We start from the raw sequence: 23,548 nt of genomic DNA on the forward strand, positions 1-23,548 counted from the left end.
CCCAGAAGCCCCAAGAAGTCCCAAATCGGGGGGTGGTAGGGTAGGGGTCCCCTCTCCCTCCCCCCCCCCAGCATCTTCATCCTCAGCTCCATCACCATGGCGACCACCTCCCATCACCATGGCAACCAGGAGAAGCCCCCTCCCCTCACATTCCTTCCCCCATCCGGGGGTCCCGTGGGGGGTTGGGGTCCCCAGAGTGGAGGTGGGGGGGATGTCCCCAGTGTCACTAGTCCCCTTGTGATCCTGGGGGAGTGTCCCCAGGGGTCCCCACCCCACACAGGGGTTCCCCAGGGCTCTGCCCCCCCCCAAGTGTCCCTGTCCCCCCTGCAGGGACCTCATGGGGGGACCATGGGGGGGTTGGGGGGGACAGCGGGGATAGGAGGCGTGAGGGAGAGGGGGCAGAGGAGAAGGAGGGAGGTGGGGAGATGGAGGAGGAGGAGGTTGAAGGGATAGAAACAAAGGGGAGGAGGGAGGATGGGGATGGAGAAGGGATGGAGGAGAGATGGAGGGGGATGGAGGGATGGAAGGATGGATAAGAGGAGGGAGGGATGGAGGGAGGGATGATGGAAATGAACACCATGAGGAAGGAAAGGATGGAGGAGGGAGGGAGGGAGAAATGGAGGGAGGGAGAAATGGAGGGAGGGAGGGAGATTGAAGAGGAGGTGATGAGGGAAGATGAGGATGGACACCAGGAAGAAGGGATGGATGGATGGATGGATGGATAAGGGGAAGGAGGGAGGGAGGAAAGGAGGGAGGAAGAGCGGATGGATGGATGGCAGGATGGAGGGATGAGTGGAGGGATGGATGGATGGATGGATGGATGGATGGATGGATGGATGGATGGATTGATGGAGGGATGGATGGCTGGAGGAACGGATGGAGGATGAAGGATGGAGGGATGGATGGATGGATGGATGGATGGATTGATGGAGGGATGGATGGATGGAGAACTGGATGGAGGATGAAGGATGGAGGGATGGATGGATGGATGGATGGATGGGGGGATGGATGGATCTAGGGACAGATGCATGGATGGATGGATGGATCTTAGGCTGGACAGAGGACAGAGGATGGCAGAGGCTGCCTGAGGCCCCCGGGCCGGCACTGCTCACCGGTGAAGTCCTCATGGCACTCGCAGGCATAGCCGCCCTCGCGGCTGCGGCAGCGCCCGTGGGCACCGCAGGGGCTGGAGTAGCACAGGTTGATCTCGGTCTCGCAGTAGTCGCCGGTGAAGCCGGGCGGGCAGCGGCAGCGCAGCCCCGGCACGGGTCGGATGGGCCGGAACAAGATGGTGTCGGAGGCCAGGAAGGGCGCGGAGCTGTCGAAGCGCAGCACGGCCACGCAGCGCATGTAGTTTTCGCAGGGCTCGCGCAGGCACACGTTGTCATCGAAGGGCAGCACCCGCTGCGCCGTGGTGGTCGCCAGCAGCGAGCGGTTGAGGTAGAGCCGCTCCTGCAGCTCCTCAGAGGAGAAGAAGCGCGAGGCCGCAGGTGGCGGCAGCAGCGCCGACAAGCTCACGTTGAGGATCCGCGCCGGCCCCACGTCCGTATCTGCCTGGATGTTGAAGAGCACGACGCGGTGCCGGGGGGTGCCCAGCACGGCCGCCACCCCCTCGAGGAAGCGGCCGAGCAGCGGCGACAGGAAGAGCTCCTGCGACATGTCGGCCAAGCGCAGGGTGATGCTGTTGCTGAGCATCTCGTCCGTGATCACCGTCACCCGCAGCACGCACTGCGCGCTGGCGCTGTGCACGCCGTCTGGGGACACGGGGACAGGGGTCAGCGGGGGGAAATGGGGACACCGGGGATACGGGGAGGAACTGGGGACGCCGAGAACACGGGTCAGCAAGGGGGGGCTGGGGACACCGGGGGACATGGGGGTCAGCAGTGGAGAAATGGGGACGTTGGGGGACACGGGGGTCAGTGGAGTGGCTGGGGACGTTGGGGGATCAGGGGTGGGGGACATTGGGGTCTGGGTACATTGGGGGGTCAGGGTTGGAAGGGTCTGGGGATATTGGGGTCTGGGGGATATTGGGGTCGGGGGGCCATTGGGGGTCTGGGGGACACTGAGGGGGCGGGGGTGGCCTGGGGGACACTGGGGGGGAGGCAGGGGTGGATGATCTGAGGGTGGGTGGTGGGGCAGGCATGGGGTGACCAACCCCATTGGGCACTGGCAAGTGGGGCTGGGGCTGGTTATGGGGTTGGGGCTGGTTATGGGGATGGAGCTGGTTATGGGGATGGGGCTGGTTATGGGGTTGGATCTGGTTATGGGATTGGTTATGGGGTTGGTTATGGGGTTGGGTATGGCTATGGGGTTGGTGCTGGTTATGGGGGTGGAGCTGGTTATGAGGTTGATGCTGGTTATGGGGCTGACATTGCTATGGGGTTGGTGCTGGTTATGGGGTTGGTTATGGGGCTGGTTATGGGACTTGCACTGGTTATGGGGCTGGGTCTGGTTATGGGGTCAGGGGAGTCAAAGTCCTTGCCCAGCATTGGGACACCCCCCTTCCTCCTCCTGCTCCTCCTCCTCCCAGGGCAGTGGCACTCGGGACAGATGGGCAGTGGGTGGACAGATGGAGAGAGGGAGCGTGGGGACTGCGGGGGGCCCAGAGGGGGGTGACAGAGGGGGGGGGGTGGCGGGGCCGGTGGCCCGTGGCCGGTGGCCGGTGCCGGGGGGGGGGGGGGGCGGTTGCCATGGTCGCGGCTGCGGGGGCCCAGCTATGGTCGGACCTTTTGTTCCCCTCGCGGCTGCCCCCGCTCTCGGGGGGGGCTTGGGGGGCCCCCAGCCCCCAACCTTTGTACCCTGGGTCCCCCATTTTGTGTGGCCGGAGCAGGGACCCCAAACTGGGGGCGGGGGGGGGAACACGCGGATGGGGACAAGGGACATCACGGCCTGGGCTGTGACTCAATTTCCCTCCCTGCTCTGGGGAGGGGGGTAAGGAGATGCTCCTCCACCCTGGAGTGACCCCCACCCCCGGCAGCACCTCCTGGCCCCCCTGAATCAAGGGTACACCCCCCTCTTATCCCGCGAGCCCCCCATTGCGTTTGGGGACCCCCCAGTGAGGACATCGGTGGGTTCCCTCCCCCCCCCCCCCCCAAATACAAGCACTGGGGTATCCTGGAAACAGCCATTGGGGTGCCAGGACCCCCCAGTACTGCGCTGCACCTCGAGCCCCCCCAAATTCACCCACTGGGACCCCCAGCACCCACGCAAGGGTAGCAGGACTCCCCCCTTGCACACACCAGCCTCTGCAACCTCCCCCCAGGTACACACAGTGGGTCCTGCCCCCCCCAGCGCCACACAGAGAGGTGCCAGGACCACCCCAACACCCACCAGGGTCCTGCCCCCCCAAAAGATGGTGCACTGTGGTATTGGACCCCTCCGGACACCCCAGAGGATGGGGAGGGAAAAGGGGGTGCTGGGGACCCTGAATGCCTCCAGAGGGGTCTCTGGGCTGGGGGAGGGCACAGCATCCCCCTCACCCCTCCCTCACCTGGATCTGGAGGGTGAGAGCAGCCAAGATGAGTGGGGCCCCAAAACACCTCAGTGGGTTGGCAGGACCCCAATGCACATCAGCCCCCCCACTCCGATCTGAAGGGTGGGGGCAGCCAAAACGGTGTGGGGAGACCCCATAGCAACCCCAAACCTCCCCACCTCCTGTGCCCAGCCCACCCCCCTGGGCAGGGGTCCTACCGGACACGGAGACCCTCATGACGGCCTCCAGTGGGCGGTTGTTGTCCAGGGCGGGGCTGAGCCGCAGCTCCCCACTCTGGGGGTCCAGTAGCACCAGGTTGAGCTCGTTGCCCTGCTCGAAGGCGTAGGTGAGGCGGTCGGACACGTCAGGGTCGTGGGCTGGGATGCGGCCGATGACACCGCCAGGGAAGCTCCCGGAGCGGTTGGTGATGTAGTTGTTGAAGAGGATCTCGAAGTTCTTCAGTTGGGGGCTGTTGTCGTTCGCGTCGCGCAGCCGCACGTGCACGGTGGCCCGGCTGACCAGCGGCGCCGACGTGGCCTGGACCACCATGACGTACTCGGCCTTGGCCTCGTAGTCCAAGTCGGCCAGTGCTGTGAGCTCCCCGGAGAAGATGTCCAGCTGGAAGACCTCCGGGATGTTGCCCTCCACGATCTGGTACATGATCTGGGCGTTGGTGCCCTCGTCGGGGTCGGTGGCTGTGATCCGGGCCACCACCAGCCCAATGGGGCTGTTCTCCTCCACGAAGATGTCGAACTCGTCACGCTCGAAGACAGGTGGGTTGTCATTGACGTCCAGCACCGTCACCTGGATCTCCACTGGCGTCCGTCGTGCTGGCACCCCCTTGTCGACGGCAAAGGCCCGCAGGGAGTAGAGCGGCACGTTCTCCCGGTCCAGGCGGCGCAGAGTGCGGACGATGCCTGAGGTGGACTCAATGATGAAGTCACCATCACCGTCGTCACCCCCCTGGAAGGTGTAGAAGACCCTGCCGTTGAGCCCAGAGTCGCGGTCAGTGGCGGAGACCTGCAGAACGCTGGTGAAGGCGGGGACATCCTCGTAGACGGAGCCCTGGTAGGAGTGGCGGAGGAACTGCGGTGCGTTGTCGTTGACATCGCTCACCAGGATCTCCAGGTAGGTGGTGTCGGATTTCTGGGGGATGCCATTGTCCCGCGCTGTGATGGCCAAGGTGTAGGACACCTGGTCCTCGTAGTCCAGTTCCATCTGGGTGGTGACGGCGCCAGTGTTGGCGGCGATGCGGAACTGGGGGATGCTGTCCTCCATCAGGTAGGTGATGCGGGCGTTCTCCCCGGTGTCCTCATCCGTGGCGCTGATCACCACCACCGTGGTGCCCACCGGTCGGTCCTCGTTGATGTTGACGGTGTAGTGGGAGCTCTGGAAGACAGGACGGTGGGTGTTGGCGTCGGTGACGTTGACGACCACCAGGGCGGTGTCCTGGCGGGTTCCGTCGGACGCTGCGACAGTGAGCAGGTACTGTCGCTCCAGTTTGTAGTCCAGGGGCAGGGCAAGTGAGATGAGCCCCCCACCGCTCTGGCTGGTGATGGAGAAGCGGTTGCGGGTGTTGCCGCTGGAGATCTGATAAGTGATGACGCTGTTGGCGTCGCGGTCGACAGCAGACACGGTGAGGACACTTGTCCCCACTGCCGCATCCTCGTTGAGGCGGGCACCATATTCCCTCTGGGTGAACTCGGGGCTGTTGTCATTGACATCCAGGATGGTGACACTGACGCTGGCCGTGGAGGCCATGGGGGGTGTCCCCTGGTCCTGCGCCTCCACGCCAAAGCTGTAGAAGTCCATGGCCTCCCGGTCCAGCTCGGAGGCCACCACGATCCAGCCGGTGCCATTGTTGATGGTGAAGGGGAAGCCAGCGCCGGTCTCCAGCAGGGTGTAAACCAACCGGCCATTGTCCCCTGAGTCGGCATCGATGGCCTGCACGTGGATGACGGAGTAGCCCACAGGGACGTTCTCCAGCACGGTGGCCTGGAAGGGCGTGCTGACAAAGATGGGGGCATTGTCGTTGACGTCCAGCACCTGCACAGTGACCAACCCACTGATGTTGGAGAGGGGCGGGCGGCCGCCATCCTGCGCCCGGATGCGCAGTGTGAACTCCTTGGTGACCTCGAAGTCCAGGGGAGTGATGACGTCCAGGGCGCCCGTCTGGGCATCGATGTAGAAGTGGCCACGAGTGTTGCCGCTGACGATGCTGTAGTGCACCAGGGCGTTGCTGCCCTTGTCGCGGTCAGTGGCCGTCACCCGCAGCACGGCTGCATTGGGCACCACATCCTCGGGCACCTGTGCCACGTAGCGCCGCTCGCTGAACTGCGGCGCGTTGTCATTGTCGTCCTCCACCGCGATGCGCACGGTGGCCGTGGCACTGCGGGGCTCCTGGCCCTGGTCTGCCGCCTCCACCAGCAGCTCGAAGGCATCCACCGCTTCCCGGTCCACAGGGCCGCGTGTGCGGATGACGCCGGAGCGGGGGGTCGATCTCGAAGACCTCGTTGGCGCTGCCGGCATTGAGGAGCCGGTAGAGCACGTTGGCATTGGGTCCGGCATCGCCATCAGTGGCACGCACGGTCAGCACCTCGTAGCCCACCTCCAGGTTCTCCCGCACGCTCTCACGGTACTCAGGCTGCTCAAAGGACGGGTCGTGGTCGTTGGCGTCGCCCACGGTGATGGTGAGCGTGGCCATGGCGCTGCGCCGGGGCGCGCCGTGGTCGGCCACTGTCACGCGGAACACGTGGGTGCTCTTGCTCTCGCGGTCCAGCGGCGCTGCTGTGGTGACGGCGCCTGTCACGGGGTCCATGGCGAACAGGGCGTCGGAGCGACTGTCAAAGAGCGCGGCCATGGCGTAGAGCAGCCGCCCTGCTTCGCCCTCATCAGGGTCCTGCGCCGTCACCTGTGTCACCGGCGTCCCCGCGGGCCGGTTCTCCTCCACCGTGGCCTGATAGCTGGAAGGCTGGAACTGCGGTGCCGTATTGGGGCTCCGGCGGGGGCGGAGCATGGGGGGTCCGGGGGCTGCCCTGATCTGGGGGGCCTCAACAGCCCTGGAGCCCATCGTGTCCCCTGTGCCACTGGTGTCCCCAGTGTGTCTGGTGTCCCCAGTGTGTCTGGTATTCCCAGTGTTCCTGGTGTTCCTGGGGATGTTGTTGCCCCCAGCATGTCCGGTATTCCCAGTGTCCCTGGGGACTTTGCTGGTGCTCTCAGTGTCCCTGGGGATGTTGGTGCACCCAGTGTGTCCAGTATTCCCAGTGTTCTGGGTGTCCCTGGGGACTTCCCTGGTGCTGTCAGTGTCCCCGGGGATGTTGGTGCCCCCAGCATGCCCAGTATTCCCAGAGTTCCTGGTGTCCCTGGGGACTTCTCTGGTGCTCTCAGTGTCCCTGGGGATTTTCCCAGTCACCTCATTATGTCCAGTGTCTCTGCTGCTCCTGGGGACTTTCCCGGTGCTTCCAGTGTCTCTCCCAGTCTCCCCAGTGCATCCAGTATCCCTGATGTCCCTGAGGACTGGGGTGCCCCCAGTGCCCCCAGCCCCCCCAGTGCTCAGCATGGCCCCGGCGCTCTTGCTGTCTGAGAGGACGTCAGTGTTCCTGGTGTGTCCGGTATCCGCGGCGCTCCCGCTGTCCCTGAGGATATGGGTGCTCCCGGTGTCTCCAGTTCCTCCAGTATCCCCTGCGCCTCCGGTATCCCCGGTGCCTCCAGGAGCGTCCCTGACGCCTCCAGCGTCCCCAGCGCCTCCAGCATCCCCAGCGCCTCCAGGGCTCCTGGTGTCTCCAGCATTCCTCGTGGCTCCAGTGACGCCGGTGCTCGCGGTGCCTCTGACGCCCGCGGTGCCGCCGGTGCCTCGGGACCCCCAAACGCCGCCGCCGTCCCTGCCGGAGCCCGGTGCGGTCCCATCGCTCGGCGTGGGCCCGGTGCCGCCGCCGCTGTCCCCGGTGCTCGGCGGGGGCCGTGCGGAGCCGTCGCTGTCCCCGGTGCCGCCGCTGTCCCCGGTGCCGCCGCGGCGAGCCTGGAGCGGCGCCGGGAGCGCGTCGGGAAGGCGGGGGCGGATCCCGGTGCCGCTCCGGCTGCCGGTGCCGGTGGCGAAGCCGATGCCGGTCCCAGTGGCGGAGCTGATGCCGGTCCCGGTCCCGGTGGCGATGCCGGTGTCGGTGGCGATGCTGGCGGCGGAGCCGATGCCGGTGGCGATGGCGATGCCGGTGGCGGGTCCCGGTGCGGGCGGCGGCAGCAGCAGCAGCAGCAGCAGCGGGAGCAGCGGCTGCGCGGCCCGGCGGGCGGGTGGAAGTCCCATGGCCGCTGCCCCCCCGGTGCCGGTGCCGGTGCCGGTGCCCGCAGCGCCCCGCGCCGCCGCCTGCGCCCCGCCCGCGCCCGCGCGCGCCCGCCGGGGCGGAGCCGCCGCTGCACCGGCCCCGCCGCGCTTAAAGGAGCCGCCGCCGCCCCCGCACCGGCACCGGCAACGGGACCCGCACCGGCAGCGGCACCGCGGGGGGCACCGGGCGCACCCCCGAGAGCAGGTTGCGCGCACACACGTAAAGTGCACACACACACACGCGTGCATTGTGCACACACACACATGTAAGGTGCACACACACACATGTAAGGTGCACACACACGCATGTAAGGTGCACACACACACACACGCGTGCATTGTGCACACACACACATGTAAGGTGCACACACACACACATGTAAGGTGCACACACACACGCGTGCATTGGGCACACACACGCATGTAAGGTGCACACACACACACATGTAAGGTGCACACACACACGCATGTAAGGTGCACACACACACACACACGTGCATTGTGCACACACGCATGTAAGGTGCACACACACACGCGTGCATTGTGCACACACACGCATGTAAGGTGCACACACACACACACACACACGTGCATTGTGCACACACGCATGTAAGGTGCACACACACACACATGTGCATTGTGCACACACGTAAGGTGCACACACACACACATGTGCATTGTGCACACACGCACATAAGGTGCACACACGTGTAAGGTGCACACACACACACACACGTGCGTTGTGCACACACACATGTGAAGGGCCTGGCACACACACGAACGTCACGGGTACACGTATGGCACACGTGGGGAGCACACAGGTTGCATGTGCAGGGCGCACGTGTGTGAGCACATGTGAGTGACATGGGCAGAACACAGGGTACGTGTGTGACACACAGAGCACACACAGCACGTGTGACACTCAGAACACACACAATACATGTGACAGCACACAGATCATGTGTGACACACACAGCACATGTGACACCGTGACACACAGCACACGTGACACACACATGTGGCACGGCACACAGCTATGTGTGACACACAGCACATGTGACACACACAGCACGTGTCACACACACACGCCCCGGCTGTGACCCCAGTCACGGGGGTCCATGTCCCCCCACGCCGTGGGACCACCCACCCCAACCCCTGGGCTGGTCCCACCCCACAAGGACCGAGGGGCACTGGAACAGACTGGCAGGGACTGGGAATGCTGGGGGACTCTGGGGGGGACCAGGGATGATGGGGGACACCAGGACAGACTGGCAGGGACTGGGGAAGCTGGGGGGCGCTGGGACAGACTGGGCTGTACCAGGGATGCTGGGGGGGCAGTGCCACAGACTGGGGGGGACTGGAGAAACTGGGGGCACTGGCAGACTGGGCTGTACTGGGGATGCTGGGGGGCACAGGGACAGACTGGGGGGGGGACTGCAGAGGGCGGGTGGGGGCGGATCCCCGCGGTCCGTGGGTGCCCCCCCAGCCGGCGCCGGTCCCGGGGCGTGGGTGCGGGCAGGTGGCGCGGAGCCGGGTCCTCCCCCCCGGCAGAACGGGTCGGACGGGTCCTGGGGGAGACCCCCCCGCGCCGGGGCGGTGCTCGGAACCGCCGGGCCCCCCCCGCCCCCGCCGGGGGCTCCGCTGACTCACGGGGGCCACTCCCCGCCCGCCCCGCCCGCCCCGACGGGAGTTCCCACGCATACACGGGACGGGAGGGGGGAGCAGCCGGCCCCCCCCGTAGTAATGGAGAGGGATAATCCCCTCCTATGTGTCCCCCCCCAGCCCGGTGGGGGAGCGGGGCGGCAGCTGGGGCTGAGCCTGGGGGCCCCCCGGCCCCACTTTGCATCACAAAGGGGCTTTGTCTGCAGCTTTGTATAGGGCTGGGAGAGGGGAAAGGGGGGTCCTCGGGAGATGGAGAGACGGAGAGACCCCCCCCTCGGGCTGGAGACACCCCCCCTGCACGCTGGGGCGGAAGTTGGACCCTCCCGTGCCCCCTCGGCACCCCCCCAGCACACGCAGCTCAGCAGCTCTTGCCTTTATTAGATGGAGGGAGAACACGGGGGTCCCCGGCCCCGCTCAGCGGGTGGGGGGGCCACACGAGGGGGGGGGCCACACATGTGTCAGTTCTTTGTGCTGCGGGGGGGGGCCCACGGTGACTCCCCCCAAGCGAAGCTGAGGGCATGGCCCAGCAAGGAAGGTGGGATGACTCAGGAGACCCCAAAAGTCCCTCGGGGGAGTGCGGGGGGGGCCCCCTCAGACCGCCATGTTCTTCACCTGCTCCTCCAGCCCCTGCTCCCGGGCTCCCCCCGCCTTCTTCTTGCCCCCCCCTTCCTGCTGCTTCTTCTGCTTCTTGGAGAGCTCCTGCTCGATGGGCGCCGGCTTCACGAAGGGGATCAGCTCCCGCAGGTCTGGGGGGCACACAGGACCCCTGTCACCCCCGTCACGGGGAGAGCAGGGGGGAGTCACTGGGGAGGGTTACCTGGGGCGTGAAATCCTGGGATGGAGGGGGTCACAGGGGTCATGAAATCCTGGGACAGGGGGTCACGGGGAAGTCACAGGGGAGGGGGTGTTACTTGGGAACATGAAATCCCAGGACAGGGGGGGGTCATGAAATCCCAGGACAGTGGGGGGGGGGGGTCACAGGGAGGGTCACAGGGGAATGAAATCTTGGGATGGGGGGCTCACAGGGGCCATGAAATCCCGGGACAGGGGGTCACAGGGGCCATGAAATCCCAGGACAGGTGGGGTCTCGGGGGGGGGGTTGTCACAGAGGCCACAAAATCCTGGGATGGGGGTCTTGGGGGGGGTTACCTGGGGCCATGAAATCGCAGGATGGGGGGTCTTGGGGGGTTACCTGGGGCCATAAAATCTCGGGACGGGGGTCTCGGGTGGGGGGTTGTTACCTGGGGGCATGAACTGCCGCAGCCTCTCGGGGACCAGGATGCCCTCGGGGGTCTGGTGGTTCTCCAGGATGGCGCATATGGTGCGGGTGGTGGCACACATGGTGGCGTTGAGCATGTGCACGAACTCCACCTGGGGGGGACACACCCCACACCCCGCAGTGACTCTGGGGTCCCAGGCCCAGTATGGGGGGGTCTGGGGGGGGGAGGAGGGGAAGGGGGGAACCAATGCCCTGAGACCCAGAAATAGCCCGATTTTAAGGCACTTTCAGCACTTCTGTGATTTTAGGACAGAGCTTTGAACTGAACACTTTGGCACCACATCCCAAAATGGTTTCAGTAGAGAACAATTTTTTAGCAAGCCAGGAAACATCTACTCTGAAGAGAGTGTTTCGGGTGTTCCCCCAAACAGGGTAAAAATTATTATATTTTGTTATATATTTCCATATTGTAGTTAGGTTTTATACATTTTTATAAATTTCTATATATTTCTATATATTACATATATTTATATATGTAATATATTTACATATATTTATATATTACATATATTTATATATATACATATTACATATATTTATATATGTAATATATATAATATATATGTTATATATATTTTATATATAATACATATATTATATATAAAATAGATTTTACATACATTTTATATATTGTATATATATTTATATACTTAAGTATTAATATATTATTCTGTTTTACATATTAGTTTATATATTTTATACACTAGTATATTATATTTATACATTTTATATACTTATATATTATTGATATATTAGTCTATATTCTATATATTATTATATTTTATATATTATATTTTATATATTTTATAAAACTATCTATTTATATATTAAGTGTATTTATATATTATATATTTTATATATTCATTTACTTATTATTAACATATTCATGTATATTTTATATATTATTCATACACTATATATTATTTCATACACTATATTTTATTTATATCTTATATATTTACATATTATACATTTTATATATTAATTTACTTTTATATTATTAAATATTTGCATATAATTGATACATTATATTTGATATATTTCATATATTTTTATATTATAAATTTAATATATTTATAGACTTATATACTACACATAAGTATATATTTTATATATTCCTGTATTTTATATGTTATATTTTAAGTATTCTTAGCTATTGTACATACATTTTATAACACCTCTCAGTTCTTGGAGCCCCTGATGAAATCTGGGGGGAAATTTGGGGAAAATTTGAAGAAATTTGGGGAAAACCTGGAGAAACTTCGGGGGAAATTTGAAAAAAATTTGGGGAAGTTTGGGGAAAACTTAAAATTTGAGAAATTGGGTGAAATCAGAAGACAGAGGAAATTTGGGAGAAAAATGAGGAAATTTGGGGGAATTCTGGGCTGGAATTTTGATTTAAGTGCTGTGGAGGGTCTGGATCTTGATTTAGGTGTTGTGGATTAATTGGATCTTGATCTAAGTGTTGTGGAGGGGTTGGATTTTGACTGGAGTGTTGTGGATTTACTGCATCTTGACTTAAGTGTTGTGAAGGGGGTGGATTTTGATTTAAGTGCTGTGGATTTATTGGATCCTGAGTGTTGTGGAGGAACCGGATTTTGATTTAAGTGTTGTGGAGGGGTTGGATCCTGACTGAAGTGTTGTGGATCAACTGGATCTCCACTCCAGTGCTGTGGATCAACTGGATCTCCACTCCAGTGCTGTGGATCAACTGGATCTCCACTCCAGTGCTGTGGATCAGTCTGTGCTGGGGCAGTGTTGCTGTTGTGGTGGAACATTTTAGTCCCCCTTGTGTGGTGCCCTTTGGAACCTCTTCAAGTTCCCTCACTTCCTCCCCTAAATTGTCACTAAAAACATCTCTTGGGAACAAGTCTGGGCTCGTTCTCTTGCCAATATCTCGAGGTATTAACAAGCCCTACATATATTTCTGTTTTAAAGCCCTGGTTGAGCCCGTGAGCTCACGGCTCCGGAGTGCTCCAGGGGGACACGAGTGACACAGAGAGGGATGGGGGACACAGGCAGGCCCCCCCAGAACCCCCAGGCTCACCTTGTCCATCATTTTCTTGGTCTGGCCGTAGCGGATGCGCAGCCGCCGCGCCTGGTAGTCAGTGCAGTTGGAGCAGGACACGAGCTCCCGGAAGGCTCCGGAGCCGGGAAACCAGGCCTCCAGATCCAGCTTTTTGCTGGCTGCATGGTTCAGGGAGCCTGGGGACAGCAGGGACACAGGGCTGAGCGGGGGGCTGGGGGGGGCCCACTGTCTGCCCTGAGTGTGCCTGTCCTGGGGATGAGAGATCCCATGGGATGAGGGATTCCTGCTCTGTCATGGGGATGAGGGATTCCATGGGGTGAGGGATCCCATGGGATGAGGGATTCCTGCTCTGCCATGGGGATGAGGGATCCCATGGGATGAGGGATTCCTGCTCTGCCATGGGGATGAGGGATTCCATGGGGTGAGGGATCCCATGGGATGAGGGATTCCTGCTCTGTCTTGGGGATGAGGGATTCCATGGGGTGAGGGATCCCACGGGGATGAGAGATTCCCTGGGGATGAGGGATTCCCTGGGGATGAGGGATTCCCTGGGGATGAGGGATTCCTGCTCTGCCATGGGGATGAGGGATTCCATGGGATGAGGGATTCCCTGGGGATGAGGGATCCCATGGGGTGAGGGATTCCTGCTCTGCCATGGGGATGAGGGATTCCATGGGGTGAGGGATCCCATGGGGATGAGGGATTCCATGGGGTGAGGGATTCCTGCTCTGCCATGGGGATGAGAGATTCCATGGGGTGAGGGATCCCATGGGGATGAGGGATTCCTGCCCTGCCCCAGGGATGAAGGAGTCCCACTCATCCCAGGGAGCCTTTATCAGGATCATTCCCCTGTCAGCACTTCCAGGAGGAGCCGGGACACTCCAACTGTCCCTCTGGAAGGGCCAGCAGGGACAATCCATCCCACCCCCCTCCCCATGGACCCAGAGAATTCCACAGCAAATAAAACACACCCTTCCCTCCCTCCTCCTCCTCCTCCCGAGGGCTGGGGACAGGGAATGCCGAGCTGGGGGGGGGTCAGGGCCGGGGGGCACTGGGAATGTGCTGGCAGAGCTGTACCCGAGACGATGTTGACGATGTGATAGGGAATCCCGAGGGACTGGTAGAATTCCTCGGCCGTGGAGATCATCTCCTCAAACAGCTCCCAGGACTTGTTGTCGTGGGGGGAGGAGTAAACGAACTGCTCGATCTGCAGGAGAAGGGAACGCTGGGGACACTCGGAATTCCCAAATGGAATGCCGTGGTGACACTGGGGACACCCAGAATTCCCAATGGGAATGCTATGGTGACATTGAGGACACCCGGAAGTCCCATGGGGAATGCTGTTGTGACATTGGGGACACCCCAAATTCCCACCAGGAATCCCCTGCTGTTGTGACATTGGGGACACCCCAAATTCCCACTGGGAATGCTGTGGTGACACCGGGTACACCCTGAATTCCCACCAGGAACACCCCAAAATTCCCATTGGAACCCCCCATGACCCCAAACACCCCCTGGATCCCCCCCCGGGAATCCCCTGCTGGCCCCAGCACCCCCGAGCCCGTCACCTTCTCGAACTGGTGGACGCGGAAGATGCCGCGGGTGTCCCGGCCGTGGGATCCCACCTCCTGGCGGAAGCAGGTGCTGATGCCGGCGTAGCGCAGCGGCAGCTCCTCGGGGCGCAGCCACTCGTCGCGGTGCAGGGCGGCGATGGGCTGCTCTGACGTGGCGATCAGGTACTTCTCCTCCACGGAATTGTCCTCTGCTCGCTCACTGCCCTTCCCGATCACCTGCAGGCACAGGGGACAGCGGCGTGGCGTGTCTCCCCACCGCCTGCGAATCAAGACCATCGCTCTCAAGCATCGCTGGATCCAGTGGGCGGTGACTATGTCCATTTCTTTTATACTCTCAGCTTCTCTTTTCCCTTACTCTCATCCTGGTTTTCCTCTCCCCTAAACAGTTTCTCCCCCCCCCAAAAAGGGTTCTTTTCTTTTCTCTTACTCTCCCTGGCTCTTATCCTACCTTTCTCTCCCCTATGCATTTTTCTCCTCCCCAGAAAGGTTATGACAGCACCCAAAAGTGTTAGCTTACCTATTGATTATGATAGCACCCAAAAAATGTTAACTTACCTGTTGATTCAAAATTGTTAAAATAAATCTTATCAATATATATTTTCATACACCGATTATTTAGTGTCGTTTCGCTTTAATCCACCCCAAAGGAATTTTTGATAAAACCTGGGTTACCCCCCCCCCTCTTTTCCTGGGGCGGGTCGTAACATTTTTGGCGTCACGGACAGGAGTGTCGGAGGTTTGCTCGTTCAAAAAAAGCCAAGCAGGAATTTTTCTTTCCCCCGCCTCTGTGAAAGAAAGATGTGGAATGAGGAGGGTGGTTTGCCTTGGGCATTCCAAGCTGATGGCCCTCCTAAAAACTGTGGGGAAGAGCGAGGAGTTTTTTTCTTCTCTCCTTGGAAACTGGGCACACTTCACTTTTGCCTTAACTCAAGGTGTGTGTGTTGGAAAGGCTCCGAGGCCATTTTGTTCTTGGCCTGGTCAGCTGGCTGTTTTCTGGCTCCAGTTTGCCTTTGTTTCCTGCACCCTGTTCTGCCCCCAGACCCGTTCTGTGCCCAGACCTGCTCAGACTTCATCGGACAGTTTTGACCCACCCGCAGAGGAACCTTTTGGGGAGGACGTTGCCTTTTCCCTCCTCCACTCCCATGTTGGCAGCAGTTTGTGAGTATGCCCCACGGAGGGGTTCGGGGATGGGGGTGGGAGATGCTGCTTGTCCCGGGGGTTGGGGGGGTTTCAAAGGGTTGGGGGCAGGGAGGAGGTACCTGTGTCACCCATGGAGGTGGAGACAAGACACCAGCCTTGTCACCTCAGGGCCAGCACAAGCTATCTCCTCGTCCCAGGACCAAAACATGTCACCTGTGAAGACGGAGCCAAGAGATGGACCCCTTCATCACCAAAATGTGTCACTCACAGAGGTGGAGCCAAGAAACGGGCCCCTTCAGCACCAAAATGTGTCACCCGTGGAGGTGAACCCCAAAGATCAGACACCTCCTTGTCACCTCATCACCATCAATGTGTCACCCGTGGAGATGGAGCCAAAAAACAGGCCACTTCATCACCAAAATGTGTCACCCATGGAGGTGGACTCTAAGGATCAGCCACCTTCTTGTCACCTCATCACCATCACAAGCCACCTCCTTGTCACCACAACATGTCACCTGTAGAGATGGACCCCAGAGATGAAACACCTCCTTGTCACCTCATGGCCATCATGTGTCACTCCTGAAGACTGACCCCAAGGAGAGGGGAAGGGAACCACCACTGCTGCCACCACTGGAACAGAGGGGACCCCACCACCTCCCTCCCCACAGCCACAGCCCCAGGGGGGTGTCTGGGCCCCAAATGCCACCCCAAAGCCCAGACCTTGTAGAGCTCCTCGTCGAACTGGCTGAGCTGGGCCACCTCCTGCATGACCTCCTTGCGCATGAAGAAGGGGGTGTAGACCGGGGTGTAGCCCCGGGCCCGCAGGCTCTGCAGGGCGTACTGGATCAGGGCCTGCTCCAGGAACACCAAGGGACCCTGGGGACATGGGGGGACACCACCCGTCACGCTCACGCCATGCTGGGCCATCCACCCTGCTCAGCAGATCCCACGGAGCTGCTCCAGCTCTCGGGCCCAGCATCGTCCCAGATGGGGACGGATCCAGAGGCACCACCCGGGCCAGGGTCCATCCCACACCACCCCCACGGGGGCTGCCATCATCCCAGGGATGGATCCAGAGACATCCCACACCACCCCCACGGGGGCTCCCATCATCCCAGGGATGGATCCAGAGGTACCACCTGGGCCACAGTCCATCCCACACCACCACTCCCACCGTCCCACTCGGCAGAGGAGAAACCAAGACCCCCATTCCCCCTCATCCCCCCCGGATCCCAACCATTCCACGCCCCCGTGGGGGTCCCAGCCCTCACCTTCAGGAAGTAGCCGCGGCTCCCGGCCACCACAACCCCCTTCTCGCCCTCAAAGCCATCCACCATCACCACCAGGTCCACGTGGGAATACTTCTTCCTGCAGCTACAGTCGCCCCACACCCGCTCCACCTTGTTGTCCACATCCTGCATGAAGACAGCAGAATTTGGGGCCCATCACCCAGTGCCCCATAACACCCCGAATTCCCAAGGACCACCACAGAGATACTAAGTACAGCCCGAATTCCCGCCAGGGACCCCGTGGTGACAGTGGGTGCCCCCAGATTCCTGCTGGAACCCCATGGTGAGCCTGAATACACCATGAAATCCCTGCTGGGACCCCACAGTGGCACCTGGCACCCCCCAAATTCCCACCTGAACATCCCAGTGACCCCTGGGCCCAGTGGTCGTTACAAATATGACATATTACAAATGTTACATTACAAATATTACAGATGTTACAGTCTGGGCCCAGTTTGGGAGCCCAGACCCCCCTGCCTGACCCTGGCCCAGAGGAAAGGATTTGGGTTCCATCACCCCATCACACCCCCACACCAGTCCCTGCACTGCACTGGGACCAGTGGTCAATACAAACATTACGTATTACGAATATTGTATACCTGTAAAATGTAATATATGTAAATATTACACATATTACATATTACAAGTATTGTATATTACACATATTACAAATATATAACTGTAAAATGTAAAATATGTAAATATTACACATATTACATATTAGAAATATTACATATTACATGTATTACAAATATTACATATCTGTAAAATGTAATATTTTAATATGTAATATTAAAATATGTAATATATGTAAATACTACCCCTATTACATCTTAAAAATATTAAATATTAAGCATATTACATATTACAAATATTACAAATGCTACAATCTGGGCCCAGTTTGGGAGCCCAGACTCCCCAGACCGACCCCAGCCCGGAAAGGAGGATTTGGGGCCCCTGACCCCATCACCCCCCAGCCCAGTCCCTGCACTGCACTGGGCCCAGTCCCTGCACTGCACTGGGCCCAGTTTGGGAGCCCAGCCTGCCCAGGCTGACCCTGGTTAGGAGGCCCGTTGGCACAGGGCCCGAGGTGTTCCCTGGCCAAACATTCCCGGGATGAATGGAGGCAGCGGAGGGGAGAGCCAGCCCCCCCTCGGGAGGAGCCTTTCCCATGGATTCTCCCGACAAAGGGGTGCCTGGTGCTGTCTGAGCCACCCTTTGTGTGCTCCCGGCGGGACTCTGTGCCGGCTGCTCCGGCCTGGGGGAATCCCCCTGGAGCCCCCCAGCTCTGGGCCCCTCTGCCACGGCCCTGAGTCCCCACCTCCCTCCCTGTGTCCCCATCCATCTCCCTGTGGCCCCTGTGTTCCATCTTCCTCCCCCTGTCCCACCTTCCTCCCCTTGTCACCCCCTCCCTCCCCCGTCCATGTCTCTCCTGGTCCCATGCCCACCTCCCTCCCTGTTTCCCATCCCCACTTCCCTCTCTGTGACCCTCTCCCTGCCCATATCCCCATCTCACTCCCGGTGTCCCATCCCGTGCCCCCCCCCCCCATCCATCTCTTTGTGTCCCCACTTCCCTCCCCATGTCCCATCTGCCTCCCTGTGCCCCATCCCCATCTCCTTCCCCTTCTCCCTCTCTCCCTCCTCATGTCTCCACCTCCTTCCCCATGTCCCATCTCTCTCCCCCTCTCCTCATCTCCCTCCTCATGCCCCATCCATCCCCCCGTGTCCCCATCCCCATGTCCCCATCTCCCTCGCCCTATTCCCACCCCTCTCCTAATCTCCCTCCTCATGCCCCATCCATCCCCGTGTCCCCATCTCTGTGTCCCCAGCTCCCTCCCCAGGTATCCACTTCTCTCCCTGTCCCACATCCCTCCCCTCCCCCTGTCCCATCCCCACCTCCCTCCCCGTGTCTCCATCTCCCCTTTTAAGTCCCATCCCCATCTCTGACCTTGTGTCCCATCTCCCTCTCTGTCTCCCACCTCCCTCCCCATGTTCCATCCCCATCTCCTTCCCACTGTCTCCATCTCCTTCCCCATGTCCCCACCTCCCCCCCCCCCCCCCCGTGTCCCCACCTCACTCCCCATGTCCCACGTGCCTTTCCCTGTCCCTCTTCCGGTGTCCCACATGCCTTTTCCTGTCCCTGTCCTCCTCCCCATGTTACAGGTGCCTTTCCCCGTCCTGTCCCTGTCCCGTGTCCCAGGTGCCTTTCCCCGTCCCTGTCCGTGTCCCTGTCCCACCTCATCGTTGCTGATGGGCACAGAGGGGTGCAGCAGGTTCCCGATCTCCCGCAGGCTCTCGAACCGCTCAGCCTCGAGCCGGAGCCGCTCTGAGTCACATTCCTGGATGGCCTCATCGATGAGCAGCCGGAGCTGCTTGATCTGGGACACCTGGAGAGCCTGCGGAGAGACCCCGCAGAGAGACCCTGCAGAGAGACCCTGCTCAGGGCAGGGACCCCCGGGGACAGGGGGGAGGTGGCCCAGCACGGCAAATCCTGGATCCAGCACGGCAAATCCCGGATTCAGCACCACAAAGCCTGGATCCAGCACCACAGATTCCAGATCCAGCACCACAAATCCCAGATCCAGCATGGTGGGGCTCAGGGGGGCTCAGGGAGCACAGGGGGACTCAGGGGGGCACAGGGGGCTCCGGGGGTCCCACTCACCCCCAGCACATCGGCCGTGAGCCCCTCCAGGTTCCGGGCATTCTCTGGGACTGACTCGTCCGTCCCCACCGGCTCCTTCCTCTGCGAGGAGGGAAAAGGGACCCCATGAGGGTTAACGGGGGAAATTCCAGTGGGAAAGCTCCCTCAGGGACACGAGGGGGAGGGGAGCAGGCAGGGAGGGACCCCCAAAGGGCTGAGGGGGGAGGGAGGGACCCCTAAAAGGGCCAAGAAAGGGGGTGGAGGACAGAGGAACCCCCCAAAGGGTTAGGCAGGAGGGGGGAGAGAAATCACCCCAAAGGGCTGGGGGGGAAGTGGAGGAGGGAGGGACCCCCAAAGAGCTGGGGAAGGGGGTGGGAGGGACCCCTCAAAGGGTTGGGGAGAGGAGGAAGGAATATCTCAAAGGATGGTGGGAGGGGGGTGGAGGGAGGGACCCCCAAAGGGCTCGTGGGGAGTGGGGGAGGGAGGAACTCCCAAAAAGGGCCAGGGAAGGGGGTGGGAGAAACCCCTAAAAGGGCTGGGGGAGGGTGGAGAAGGGAGGGACCCCGAAAGGGTTGGGGAGGAAACGGAGAGGCCCTAAAATGGTTGGGGAGGGAGGAGAGAGGAAACACCCCAAAAGGTTGGGGAGGGAGGAGAGGGAGGGATCCCCAAAGGGCTGAGGGGATGGGAGGGACCCCCAAAGGGTTGGGGGAGAGTGGAGGAGGGAGGAACCCCCAAAAAGGGGCAGGGAAAGGGGTGGGAGAGACCCCTAAAAGGGTTGGAGAGGGGGGGAAGGATACCCCAAATGAGTTGGGGAGGAGGGGGTAGGGATCCCTCAAAGGGCTGAGGGGGTGGGAGGGACCCCCAAAGGTCACCTCTGCTCAAGGGGCTTCAGGGATCAATGTGGGGAGGGGAGGGGGGATGGTGGCAGGGAGGGACACAGGGGTCCCCCACCACCAGCCTGGGGGGTGGGCACTGGGAAGGGCTGGGGGGAAACACCCCCAGGGACAGGAGGGAGAGACCAGGGGGGCTGGGAGTGAGAGGGGGGCACCAGGGAGAGGTCTGGGAGTGGGGGGGGCACCAGGGAGAAGCCTGAGGGGCTGGTTTGGAGGGGGGCACCAAGGAGAGACCTGGGGGGTTGGAAGTGGGAAGGGGGCACCAGGGAGAGATCTGGGAGTGGGGGGAGGCACCAGGGAGGGGGCTGGGGGGGGTGGCCCCGGCTGGTGCCCCTGTGGTGCCCACCTTCATCTTGTCCCCGATGGTTTTGCTGCAAAGGTTCTTCAGCTTGTTCAGGTTGTCGGCACGAAACCTGCCTGGAGAGGAAGGAGGGGCTCTCAGAGGGGGTGGGACTGGGCTGGGGTCTCCTGGAGAGGAGAGGGGGGGCTCTCAGAGGGGGTGGGACTGAGCTGGGGTCCCCAGGGGCCATGGGGAGCCCCCCCCCGGGAGCAGGAGGGGAGTTGCAGCTCTGGGAATGCCCCAGGGTTTGGGTGGGGTGGGGATGGAAAACATCTGGAGTGACCCCCGGGACCCCCAGGGCAGGATGGGACCTCCCTGTGGTGGGACAGGACACCTCCACTCCAGGCTGGCACCCCCACACTGGGCTGGGACCCCCATGCCAGGATGGGACCTCCCATTGGGATGGAACACCCCCACTCCAGGCTGGGACCCCCATTTTGGGATCTCCTATGCTGGGCTGAGACCCCCATGTTGGGATCTCCCATGCCAGGCTGGGACCCCCAGCATCACGCCAGGACCCCCCTGCAGGACAGTCCCCCTACACTGGGCTGGGACCCCCCACACCAGGATAGGACCCCCATGTTGCACTGGGACCCCCATGTCAAGCTGGGACACCCCACACACACACTGGTGACTCCCACACTGGGCTGGAACCCCCCCCACTGAGATGGGAACCCCCCACTCCACTGACACCCCCCACACCGAGATGGGAAACCCCCCTCTCCACTGGGACCCCCATGCCAGGCTGTGGCCCCCCACACCAGGATGGGACTCCCAAATCAGGGCCACTCCAAATCAGGGTGACACCCCAAATCAGGGTAACCCCAAGAGGGTGACATCTCCAAACAGAGTCACCCTAAATTGGAGTGACACCCCAAATAAGGGTCACCCCAAAAAACGGTGACACCCCAAATGAGGGTCACCCCAAGAGGGCGACATCCCAAAACAGGGTCACCCCAAATTGGAGTGACACCCCAAATCAGGGTCACCCTGGGAAGGTGACACCCCAAATCACGCGGGGGAATCGGTCCCGGGGGGGCAACCCCGAGCCAGGGAATAGGGAATGGGATGGGATGGGCACGGCGGGATTGCATCAGCCACGCGGCCGCCACTCTGTGCCACCCTCTGCCACCTACCTCCTGTCACCCCCTGCCAGCCCTGTCACCCTCTGCCATCCCTGTCACCCCCTGCCAGCCCTGCCACCCCCAGCCCCCCCGTCGCGGGGGTCCCGCGGCGCCGCGGGATTGCATCAGCCACGCGGCCGCCACCCTGCGCCACCTCCTGTCACCTCCTGTCCCCTCTGCCAGCCCTGTCACCCCGTGCCGGGGGTCCCGAGCCCGCGGGGGGGTCGCTGGGAACGGGGGGACACCGTGGGATGAAACGCTCCGGGCTAAAGCAGGGCCCGATCCCACAAGGGAGGGATCGGGAGGAAAGGGGAGCCCCCGGCGCCGCTTCCACCCCCTGGAGAGGGGGCGTGGGAACGGCGGGATTGCGGGACGCCCACCCCATCTCACCCCCCACCCCGCGCTCGGCACCCAGGGGTGGGGCGGGGGGAACATCCCACGGCCCCAAATCCTGCCGGGAAACACTGGGATGCGGCTCCTGCCCTCTCCCCGAGCCGCCCCGGGGTGAGAGCCCAAAGAGGGGAGATGGGACCCCAAATCGGGGGGTAGGATCCCAAATCAGGGGGTAGGGACCCCACATTGCTCCCATTCCTTGTGAGGAACAAGGAGGAGGGGGTTCCATCACCTGGGGGTGACCGAGGGGACAGGGGGTGACAACCCCTCGGAGATCCCCCCACCCCAATCCCGGAGGTCCTAAATCCCTGGGGAGGGGTCCCACCACAAGGCTGGGGGCGGCCGGGGGGTGATAAACGACAGGGGATAAGGGGTGACAAGCCCTGGGGGGTGCCCCAACCTCTATCCCGGGGGTCCCCCATCCCCAGAAGAGAGGAAATGGGGGAGGGGTCTCATCACCTGGGGACCCCCATTCCCAGGGACGGGTCCCACCACCAGGCTGGGGGCGACCGGGCGTGACCGGGGGGGACAAGGGACAGGGAGCAGTGGGTAACAACCCCTGGGGGGGTCTCCCCACGCCACTCCCAGGGGTCTCCCAATCCCCTCCCAGGGGGATCCTCCATCCCTTGGAAGGAGCAATGGGGGTGTCCCATCACCTGGAGTCCCACCACCGGCCTGGGGGGTGGCTGGAGGTGACCCGGGGGTGACAAAGGACAGGGGACAGGGCGTGACAACCCCTCGGGGTTCCCCCACGCCCCTCCCGGGGGTCTCCCCCCCGCCACCCCCCCACGTACACCTCCTCCAGGCTCCGTCCGCGCGCACGAGCGCGTCCACGAGCGCGGGGTCCTTGAAGCGCTTGCGCTGCATCTCCCGCACCATGGCGGGGTCTCCACCCTTGTCGGCGCGGAACAGGTCGAGGTCCAGCACCATGACGGGAAGCGGGATCGGGAGCACGGCTGAGAAGCTCCGGAGAAGCCGCACTGCGCATGCGCCAAATGGGCGGGGCGTGAGTGTGCAAGAAGTGGGCAGGGCCTGAGCGGCGGAAGAAGCAGCACCCCCTTGCGGGCAGGAGGACCAACCTGGTTTGGGGGGATTTCGGGGGGTATGAGGGAGGATGTGGGGAGTTTTAGGTGGTTTTGGGGGAGTTTCAGGGGCTGGGGGGGATTATGGGGAGATTTGGGGGGGTGTCAGAGTTGCAGGGATTTGGGGAGTTTCAGGCGTTACGGGGGGGTTGGGGGGATTTCAGGGGGTGTGGGGGACTGGGGGGGGGGGATCTAAGGGGGTTTCAGGCGGTTTAGGCGAAAACTCCCGCAAATCCCCCCAAAATCCCCCCAAAATCCCCCCATAACCCCTGAACTCCCCCGAGTCCCCCCATAACGCCTGAAATCCCCTAA

General features: G+C 61.0%; 2 protein-coding genes across 2 annotated transcripts in view; both read right to left on the bottom strand.

The window, feature by feature from the left end:
- The window catches only part of CELSR2 (cadherin EGF LAG seven-pass G-type receptor 2), a 33,033-nt gene extending 25,246 nt beyond the window's left edge, over positions 1-7,787 (bottom strand). Inside the window, 4 exon segments of the mRNA XM_051808804.1 lie at positions 1,113-1,754; positions 3,691-5,965; positions 5,967-7,560; positions 7,675-7,787. Of these exon segments, the coding sequence (XP_051664764.1) occupies positions 1,113-1,754; positions 3,691-5,965; positions 5,967-7,560; positions 7,675-7,772 (4,609 nt within the window). The 5' untranslated portion in view covers positions 7,773-7,787.
- Positions 7,788-9,810: 2,023 nt separating this feature from the next.
- On the bottom strand, positions 9,811-23,171 carry SARS1 (seryl-tRNA synthetase 1). The gene is made up of 11 exons (XM_051808743.1): positions 22,949-23,171; positions 20,644-20,714; positions 19,426-19,506; positions 19,001-19,159; positions 16,746-16,889; positions 16,195-16,350; positions 14,329-14,550; positions 13,838-13,967; positions 12,779-12,936; positions 10,694-10,823; positions 9,811-10,198 (listed from the first exon to the last, which is right to left on the bottom strand). The coding sequence occupies exons 1-11, from the start codon at positions 23,082-23,084 to the stop codon at positions 10,044-10,046; spliced, it is 1,542 nt and encodes a 513-aa protein (XP_051664703.1). The 5' UTR covers positions 23,085-23,171; the 3' UTR covers positions 9,811-10,043.
- Between the last annotated feature and the right edge of the window lie 377 nt (positions 23,172-23,548).

Source organism: Manacus candei, unplaced genomic scaffold (assembly GCF_025592945.1).
Source record: "Manacus candei isolate 608988 ecotype Guabito, Panama unplaced genomic scaffold, ASM2559294v1 h1tg000073l, whole genome shotgun sequence".
In the NCBI taxonomy this organism is placed as follows: Eukaryota; Metazoa; Chordata; class Aves; order Passeriformes; family Pipridae; genus Manacus; species Manacus candei.

Excerpts from the sequence above, each read along its gene's own strand:
- SARS1 (XM_051808743.1), bottom strand. The coding sequence starts at position 23,084 with ATGGTGCTGGACCTCGACCTGTTCCGCGCCGACAAGGGTGGAGACCCC. Across the intron at positions 20,715-22,948 it reads GGACGGAGCCTGGAGGAGGT|GCAGGTTTCGTGCCGACAAC; the intron begins GTACGTGGGGGG and ends CTTCCTCTCCAG. Across the intron at positions 13,968-14,328 it reads GCGTCCACCAGTTCGAGAAG|ATCGAGCAGTTCGTTTACTC; the intron begins GTGACGGGCTCG and ends CTTCTCCTGCAG.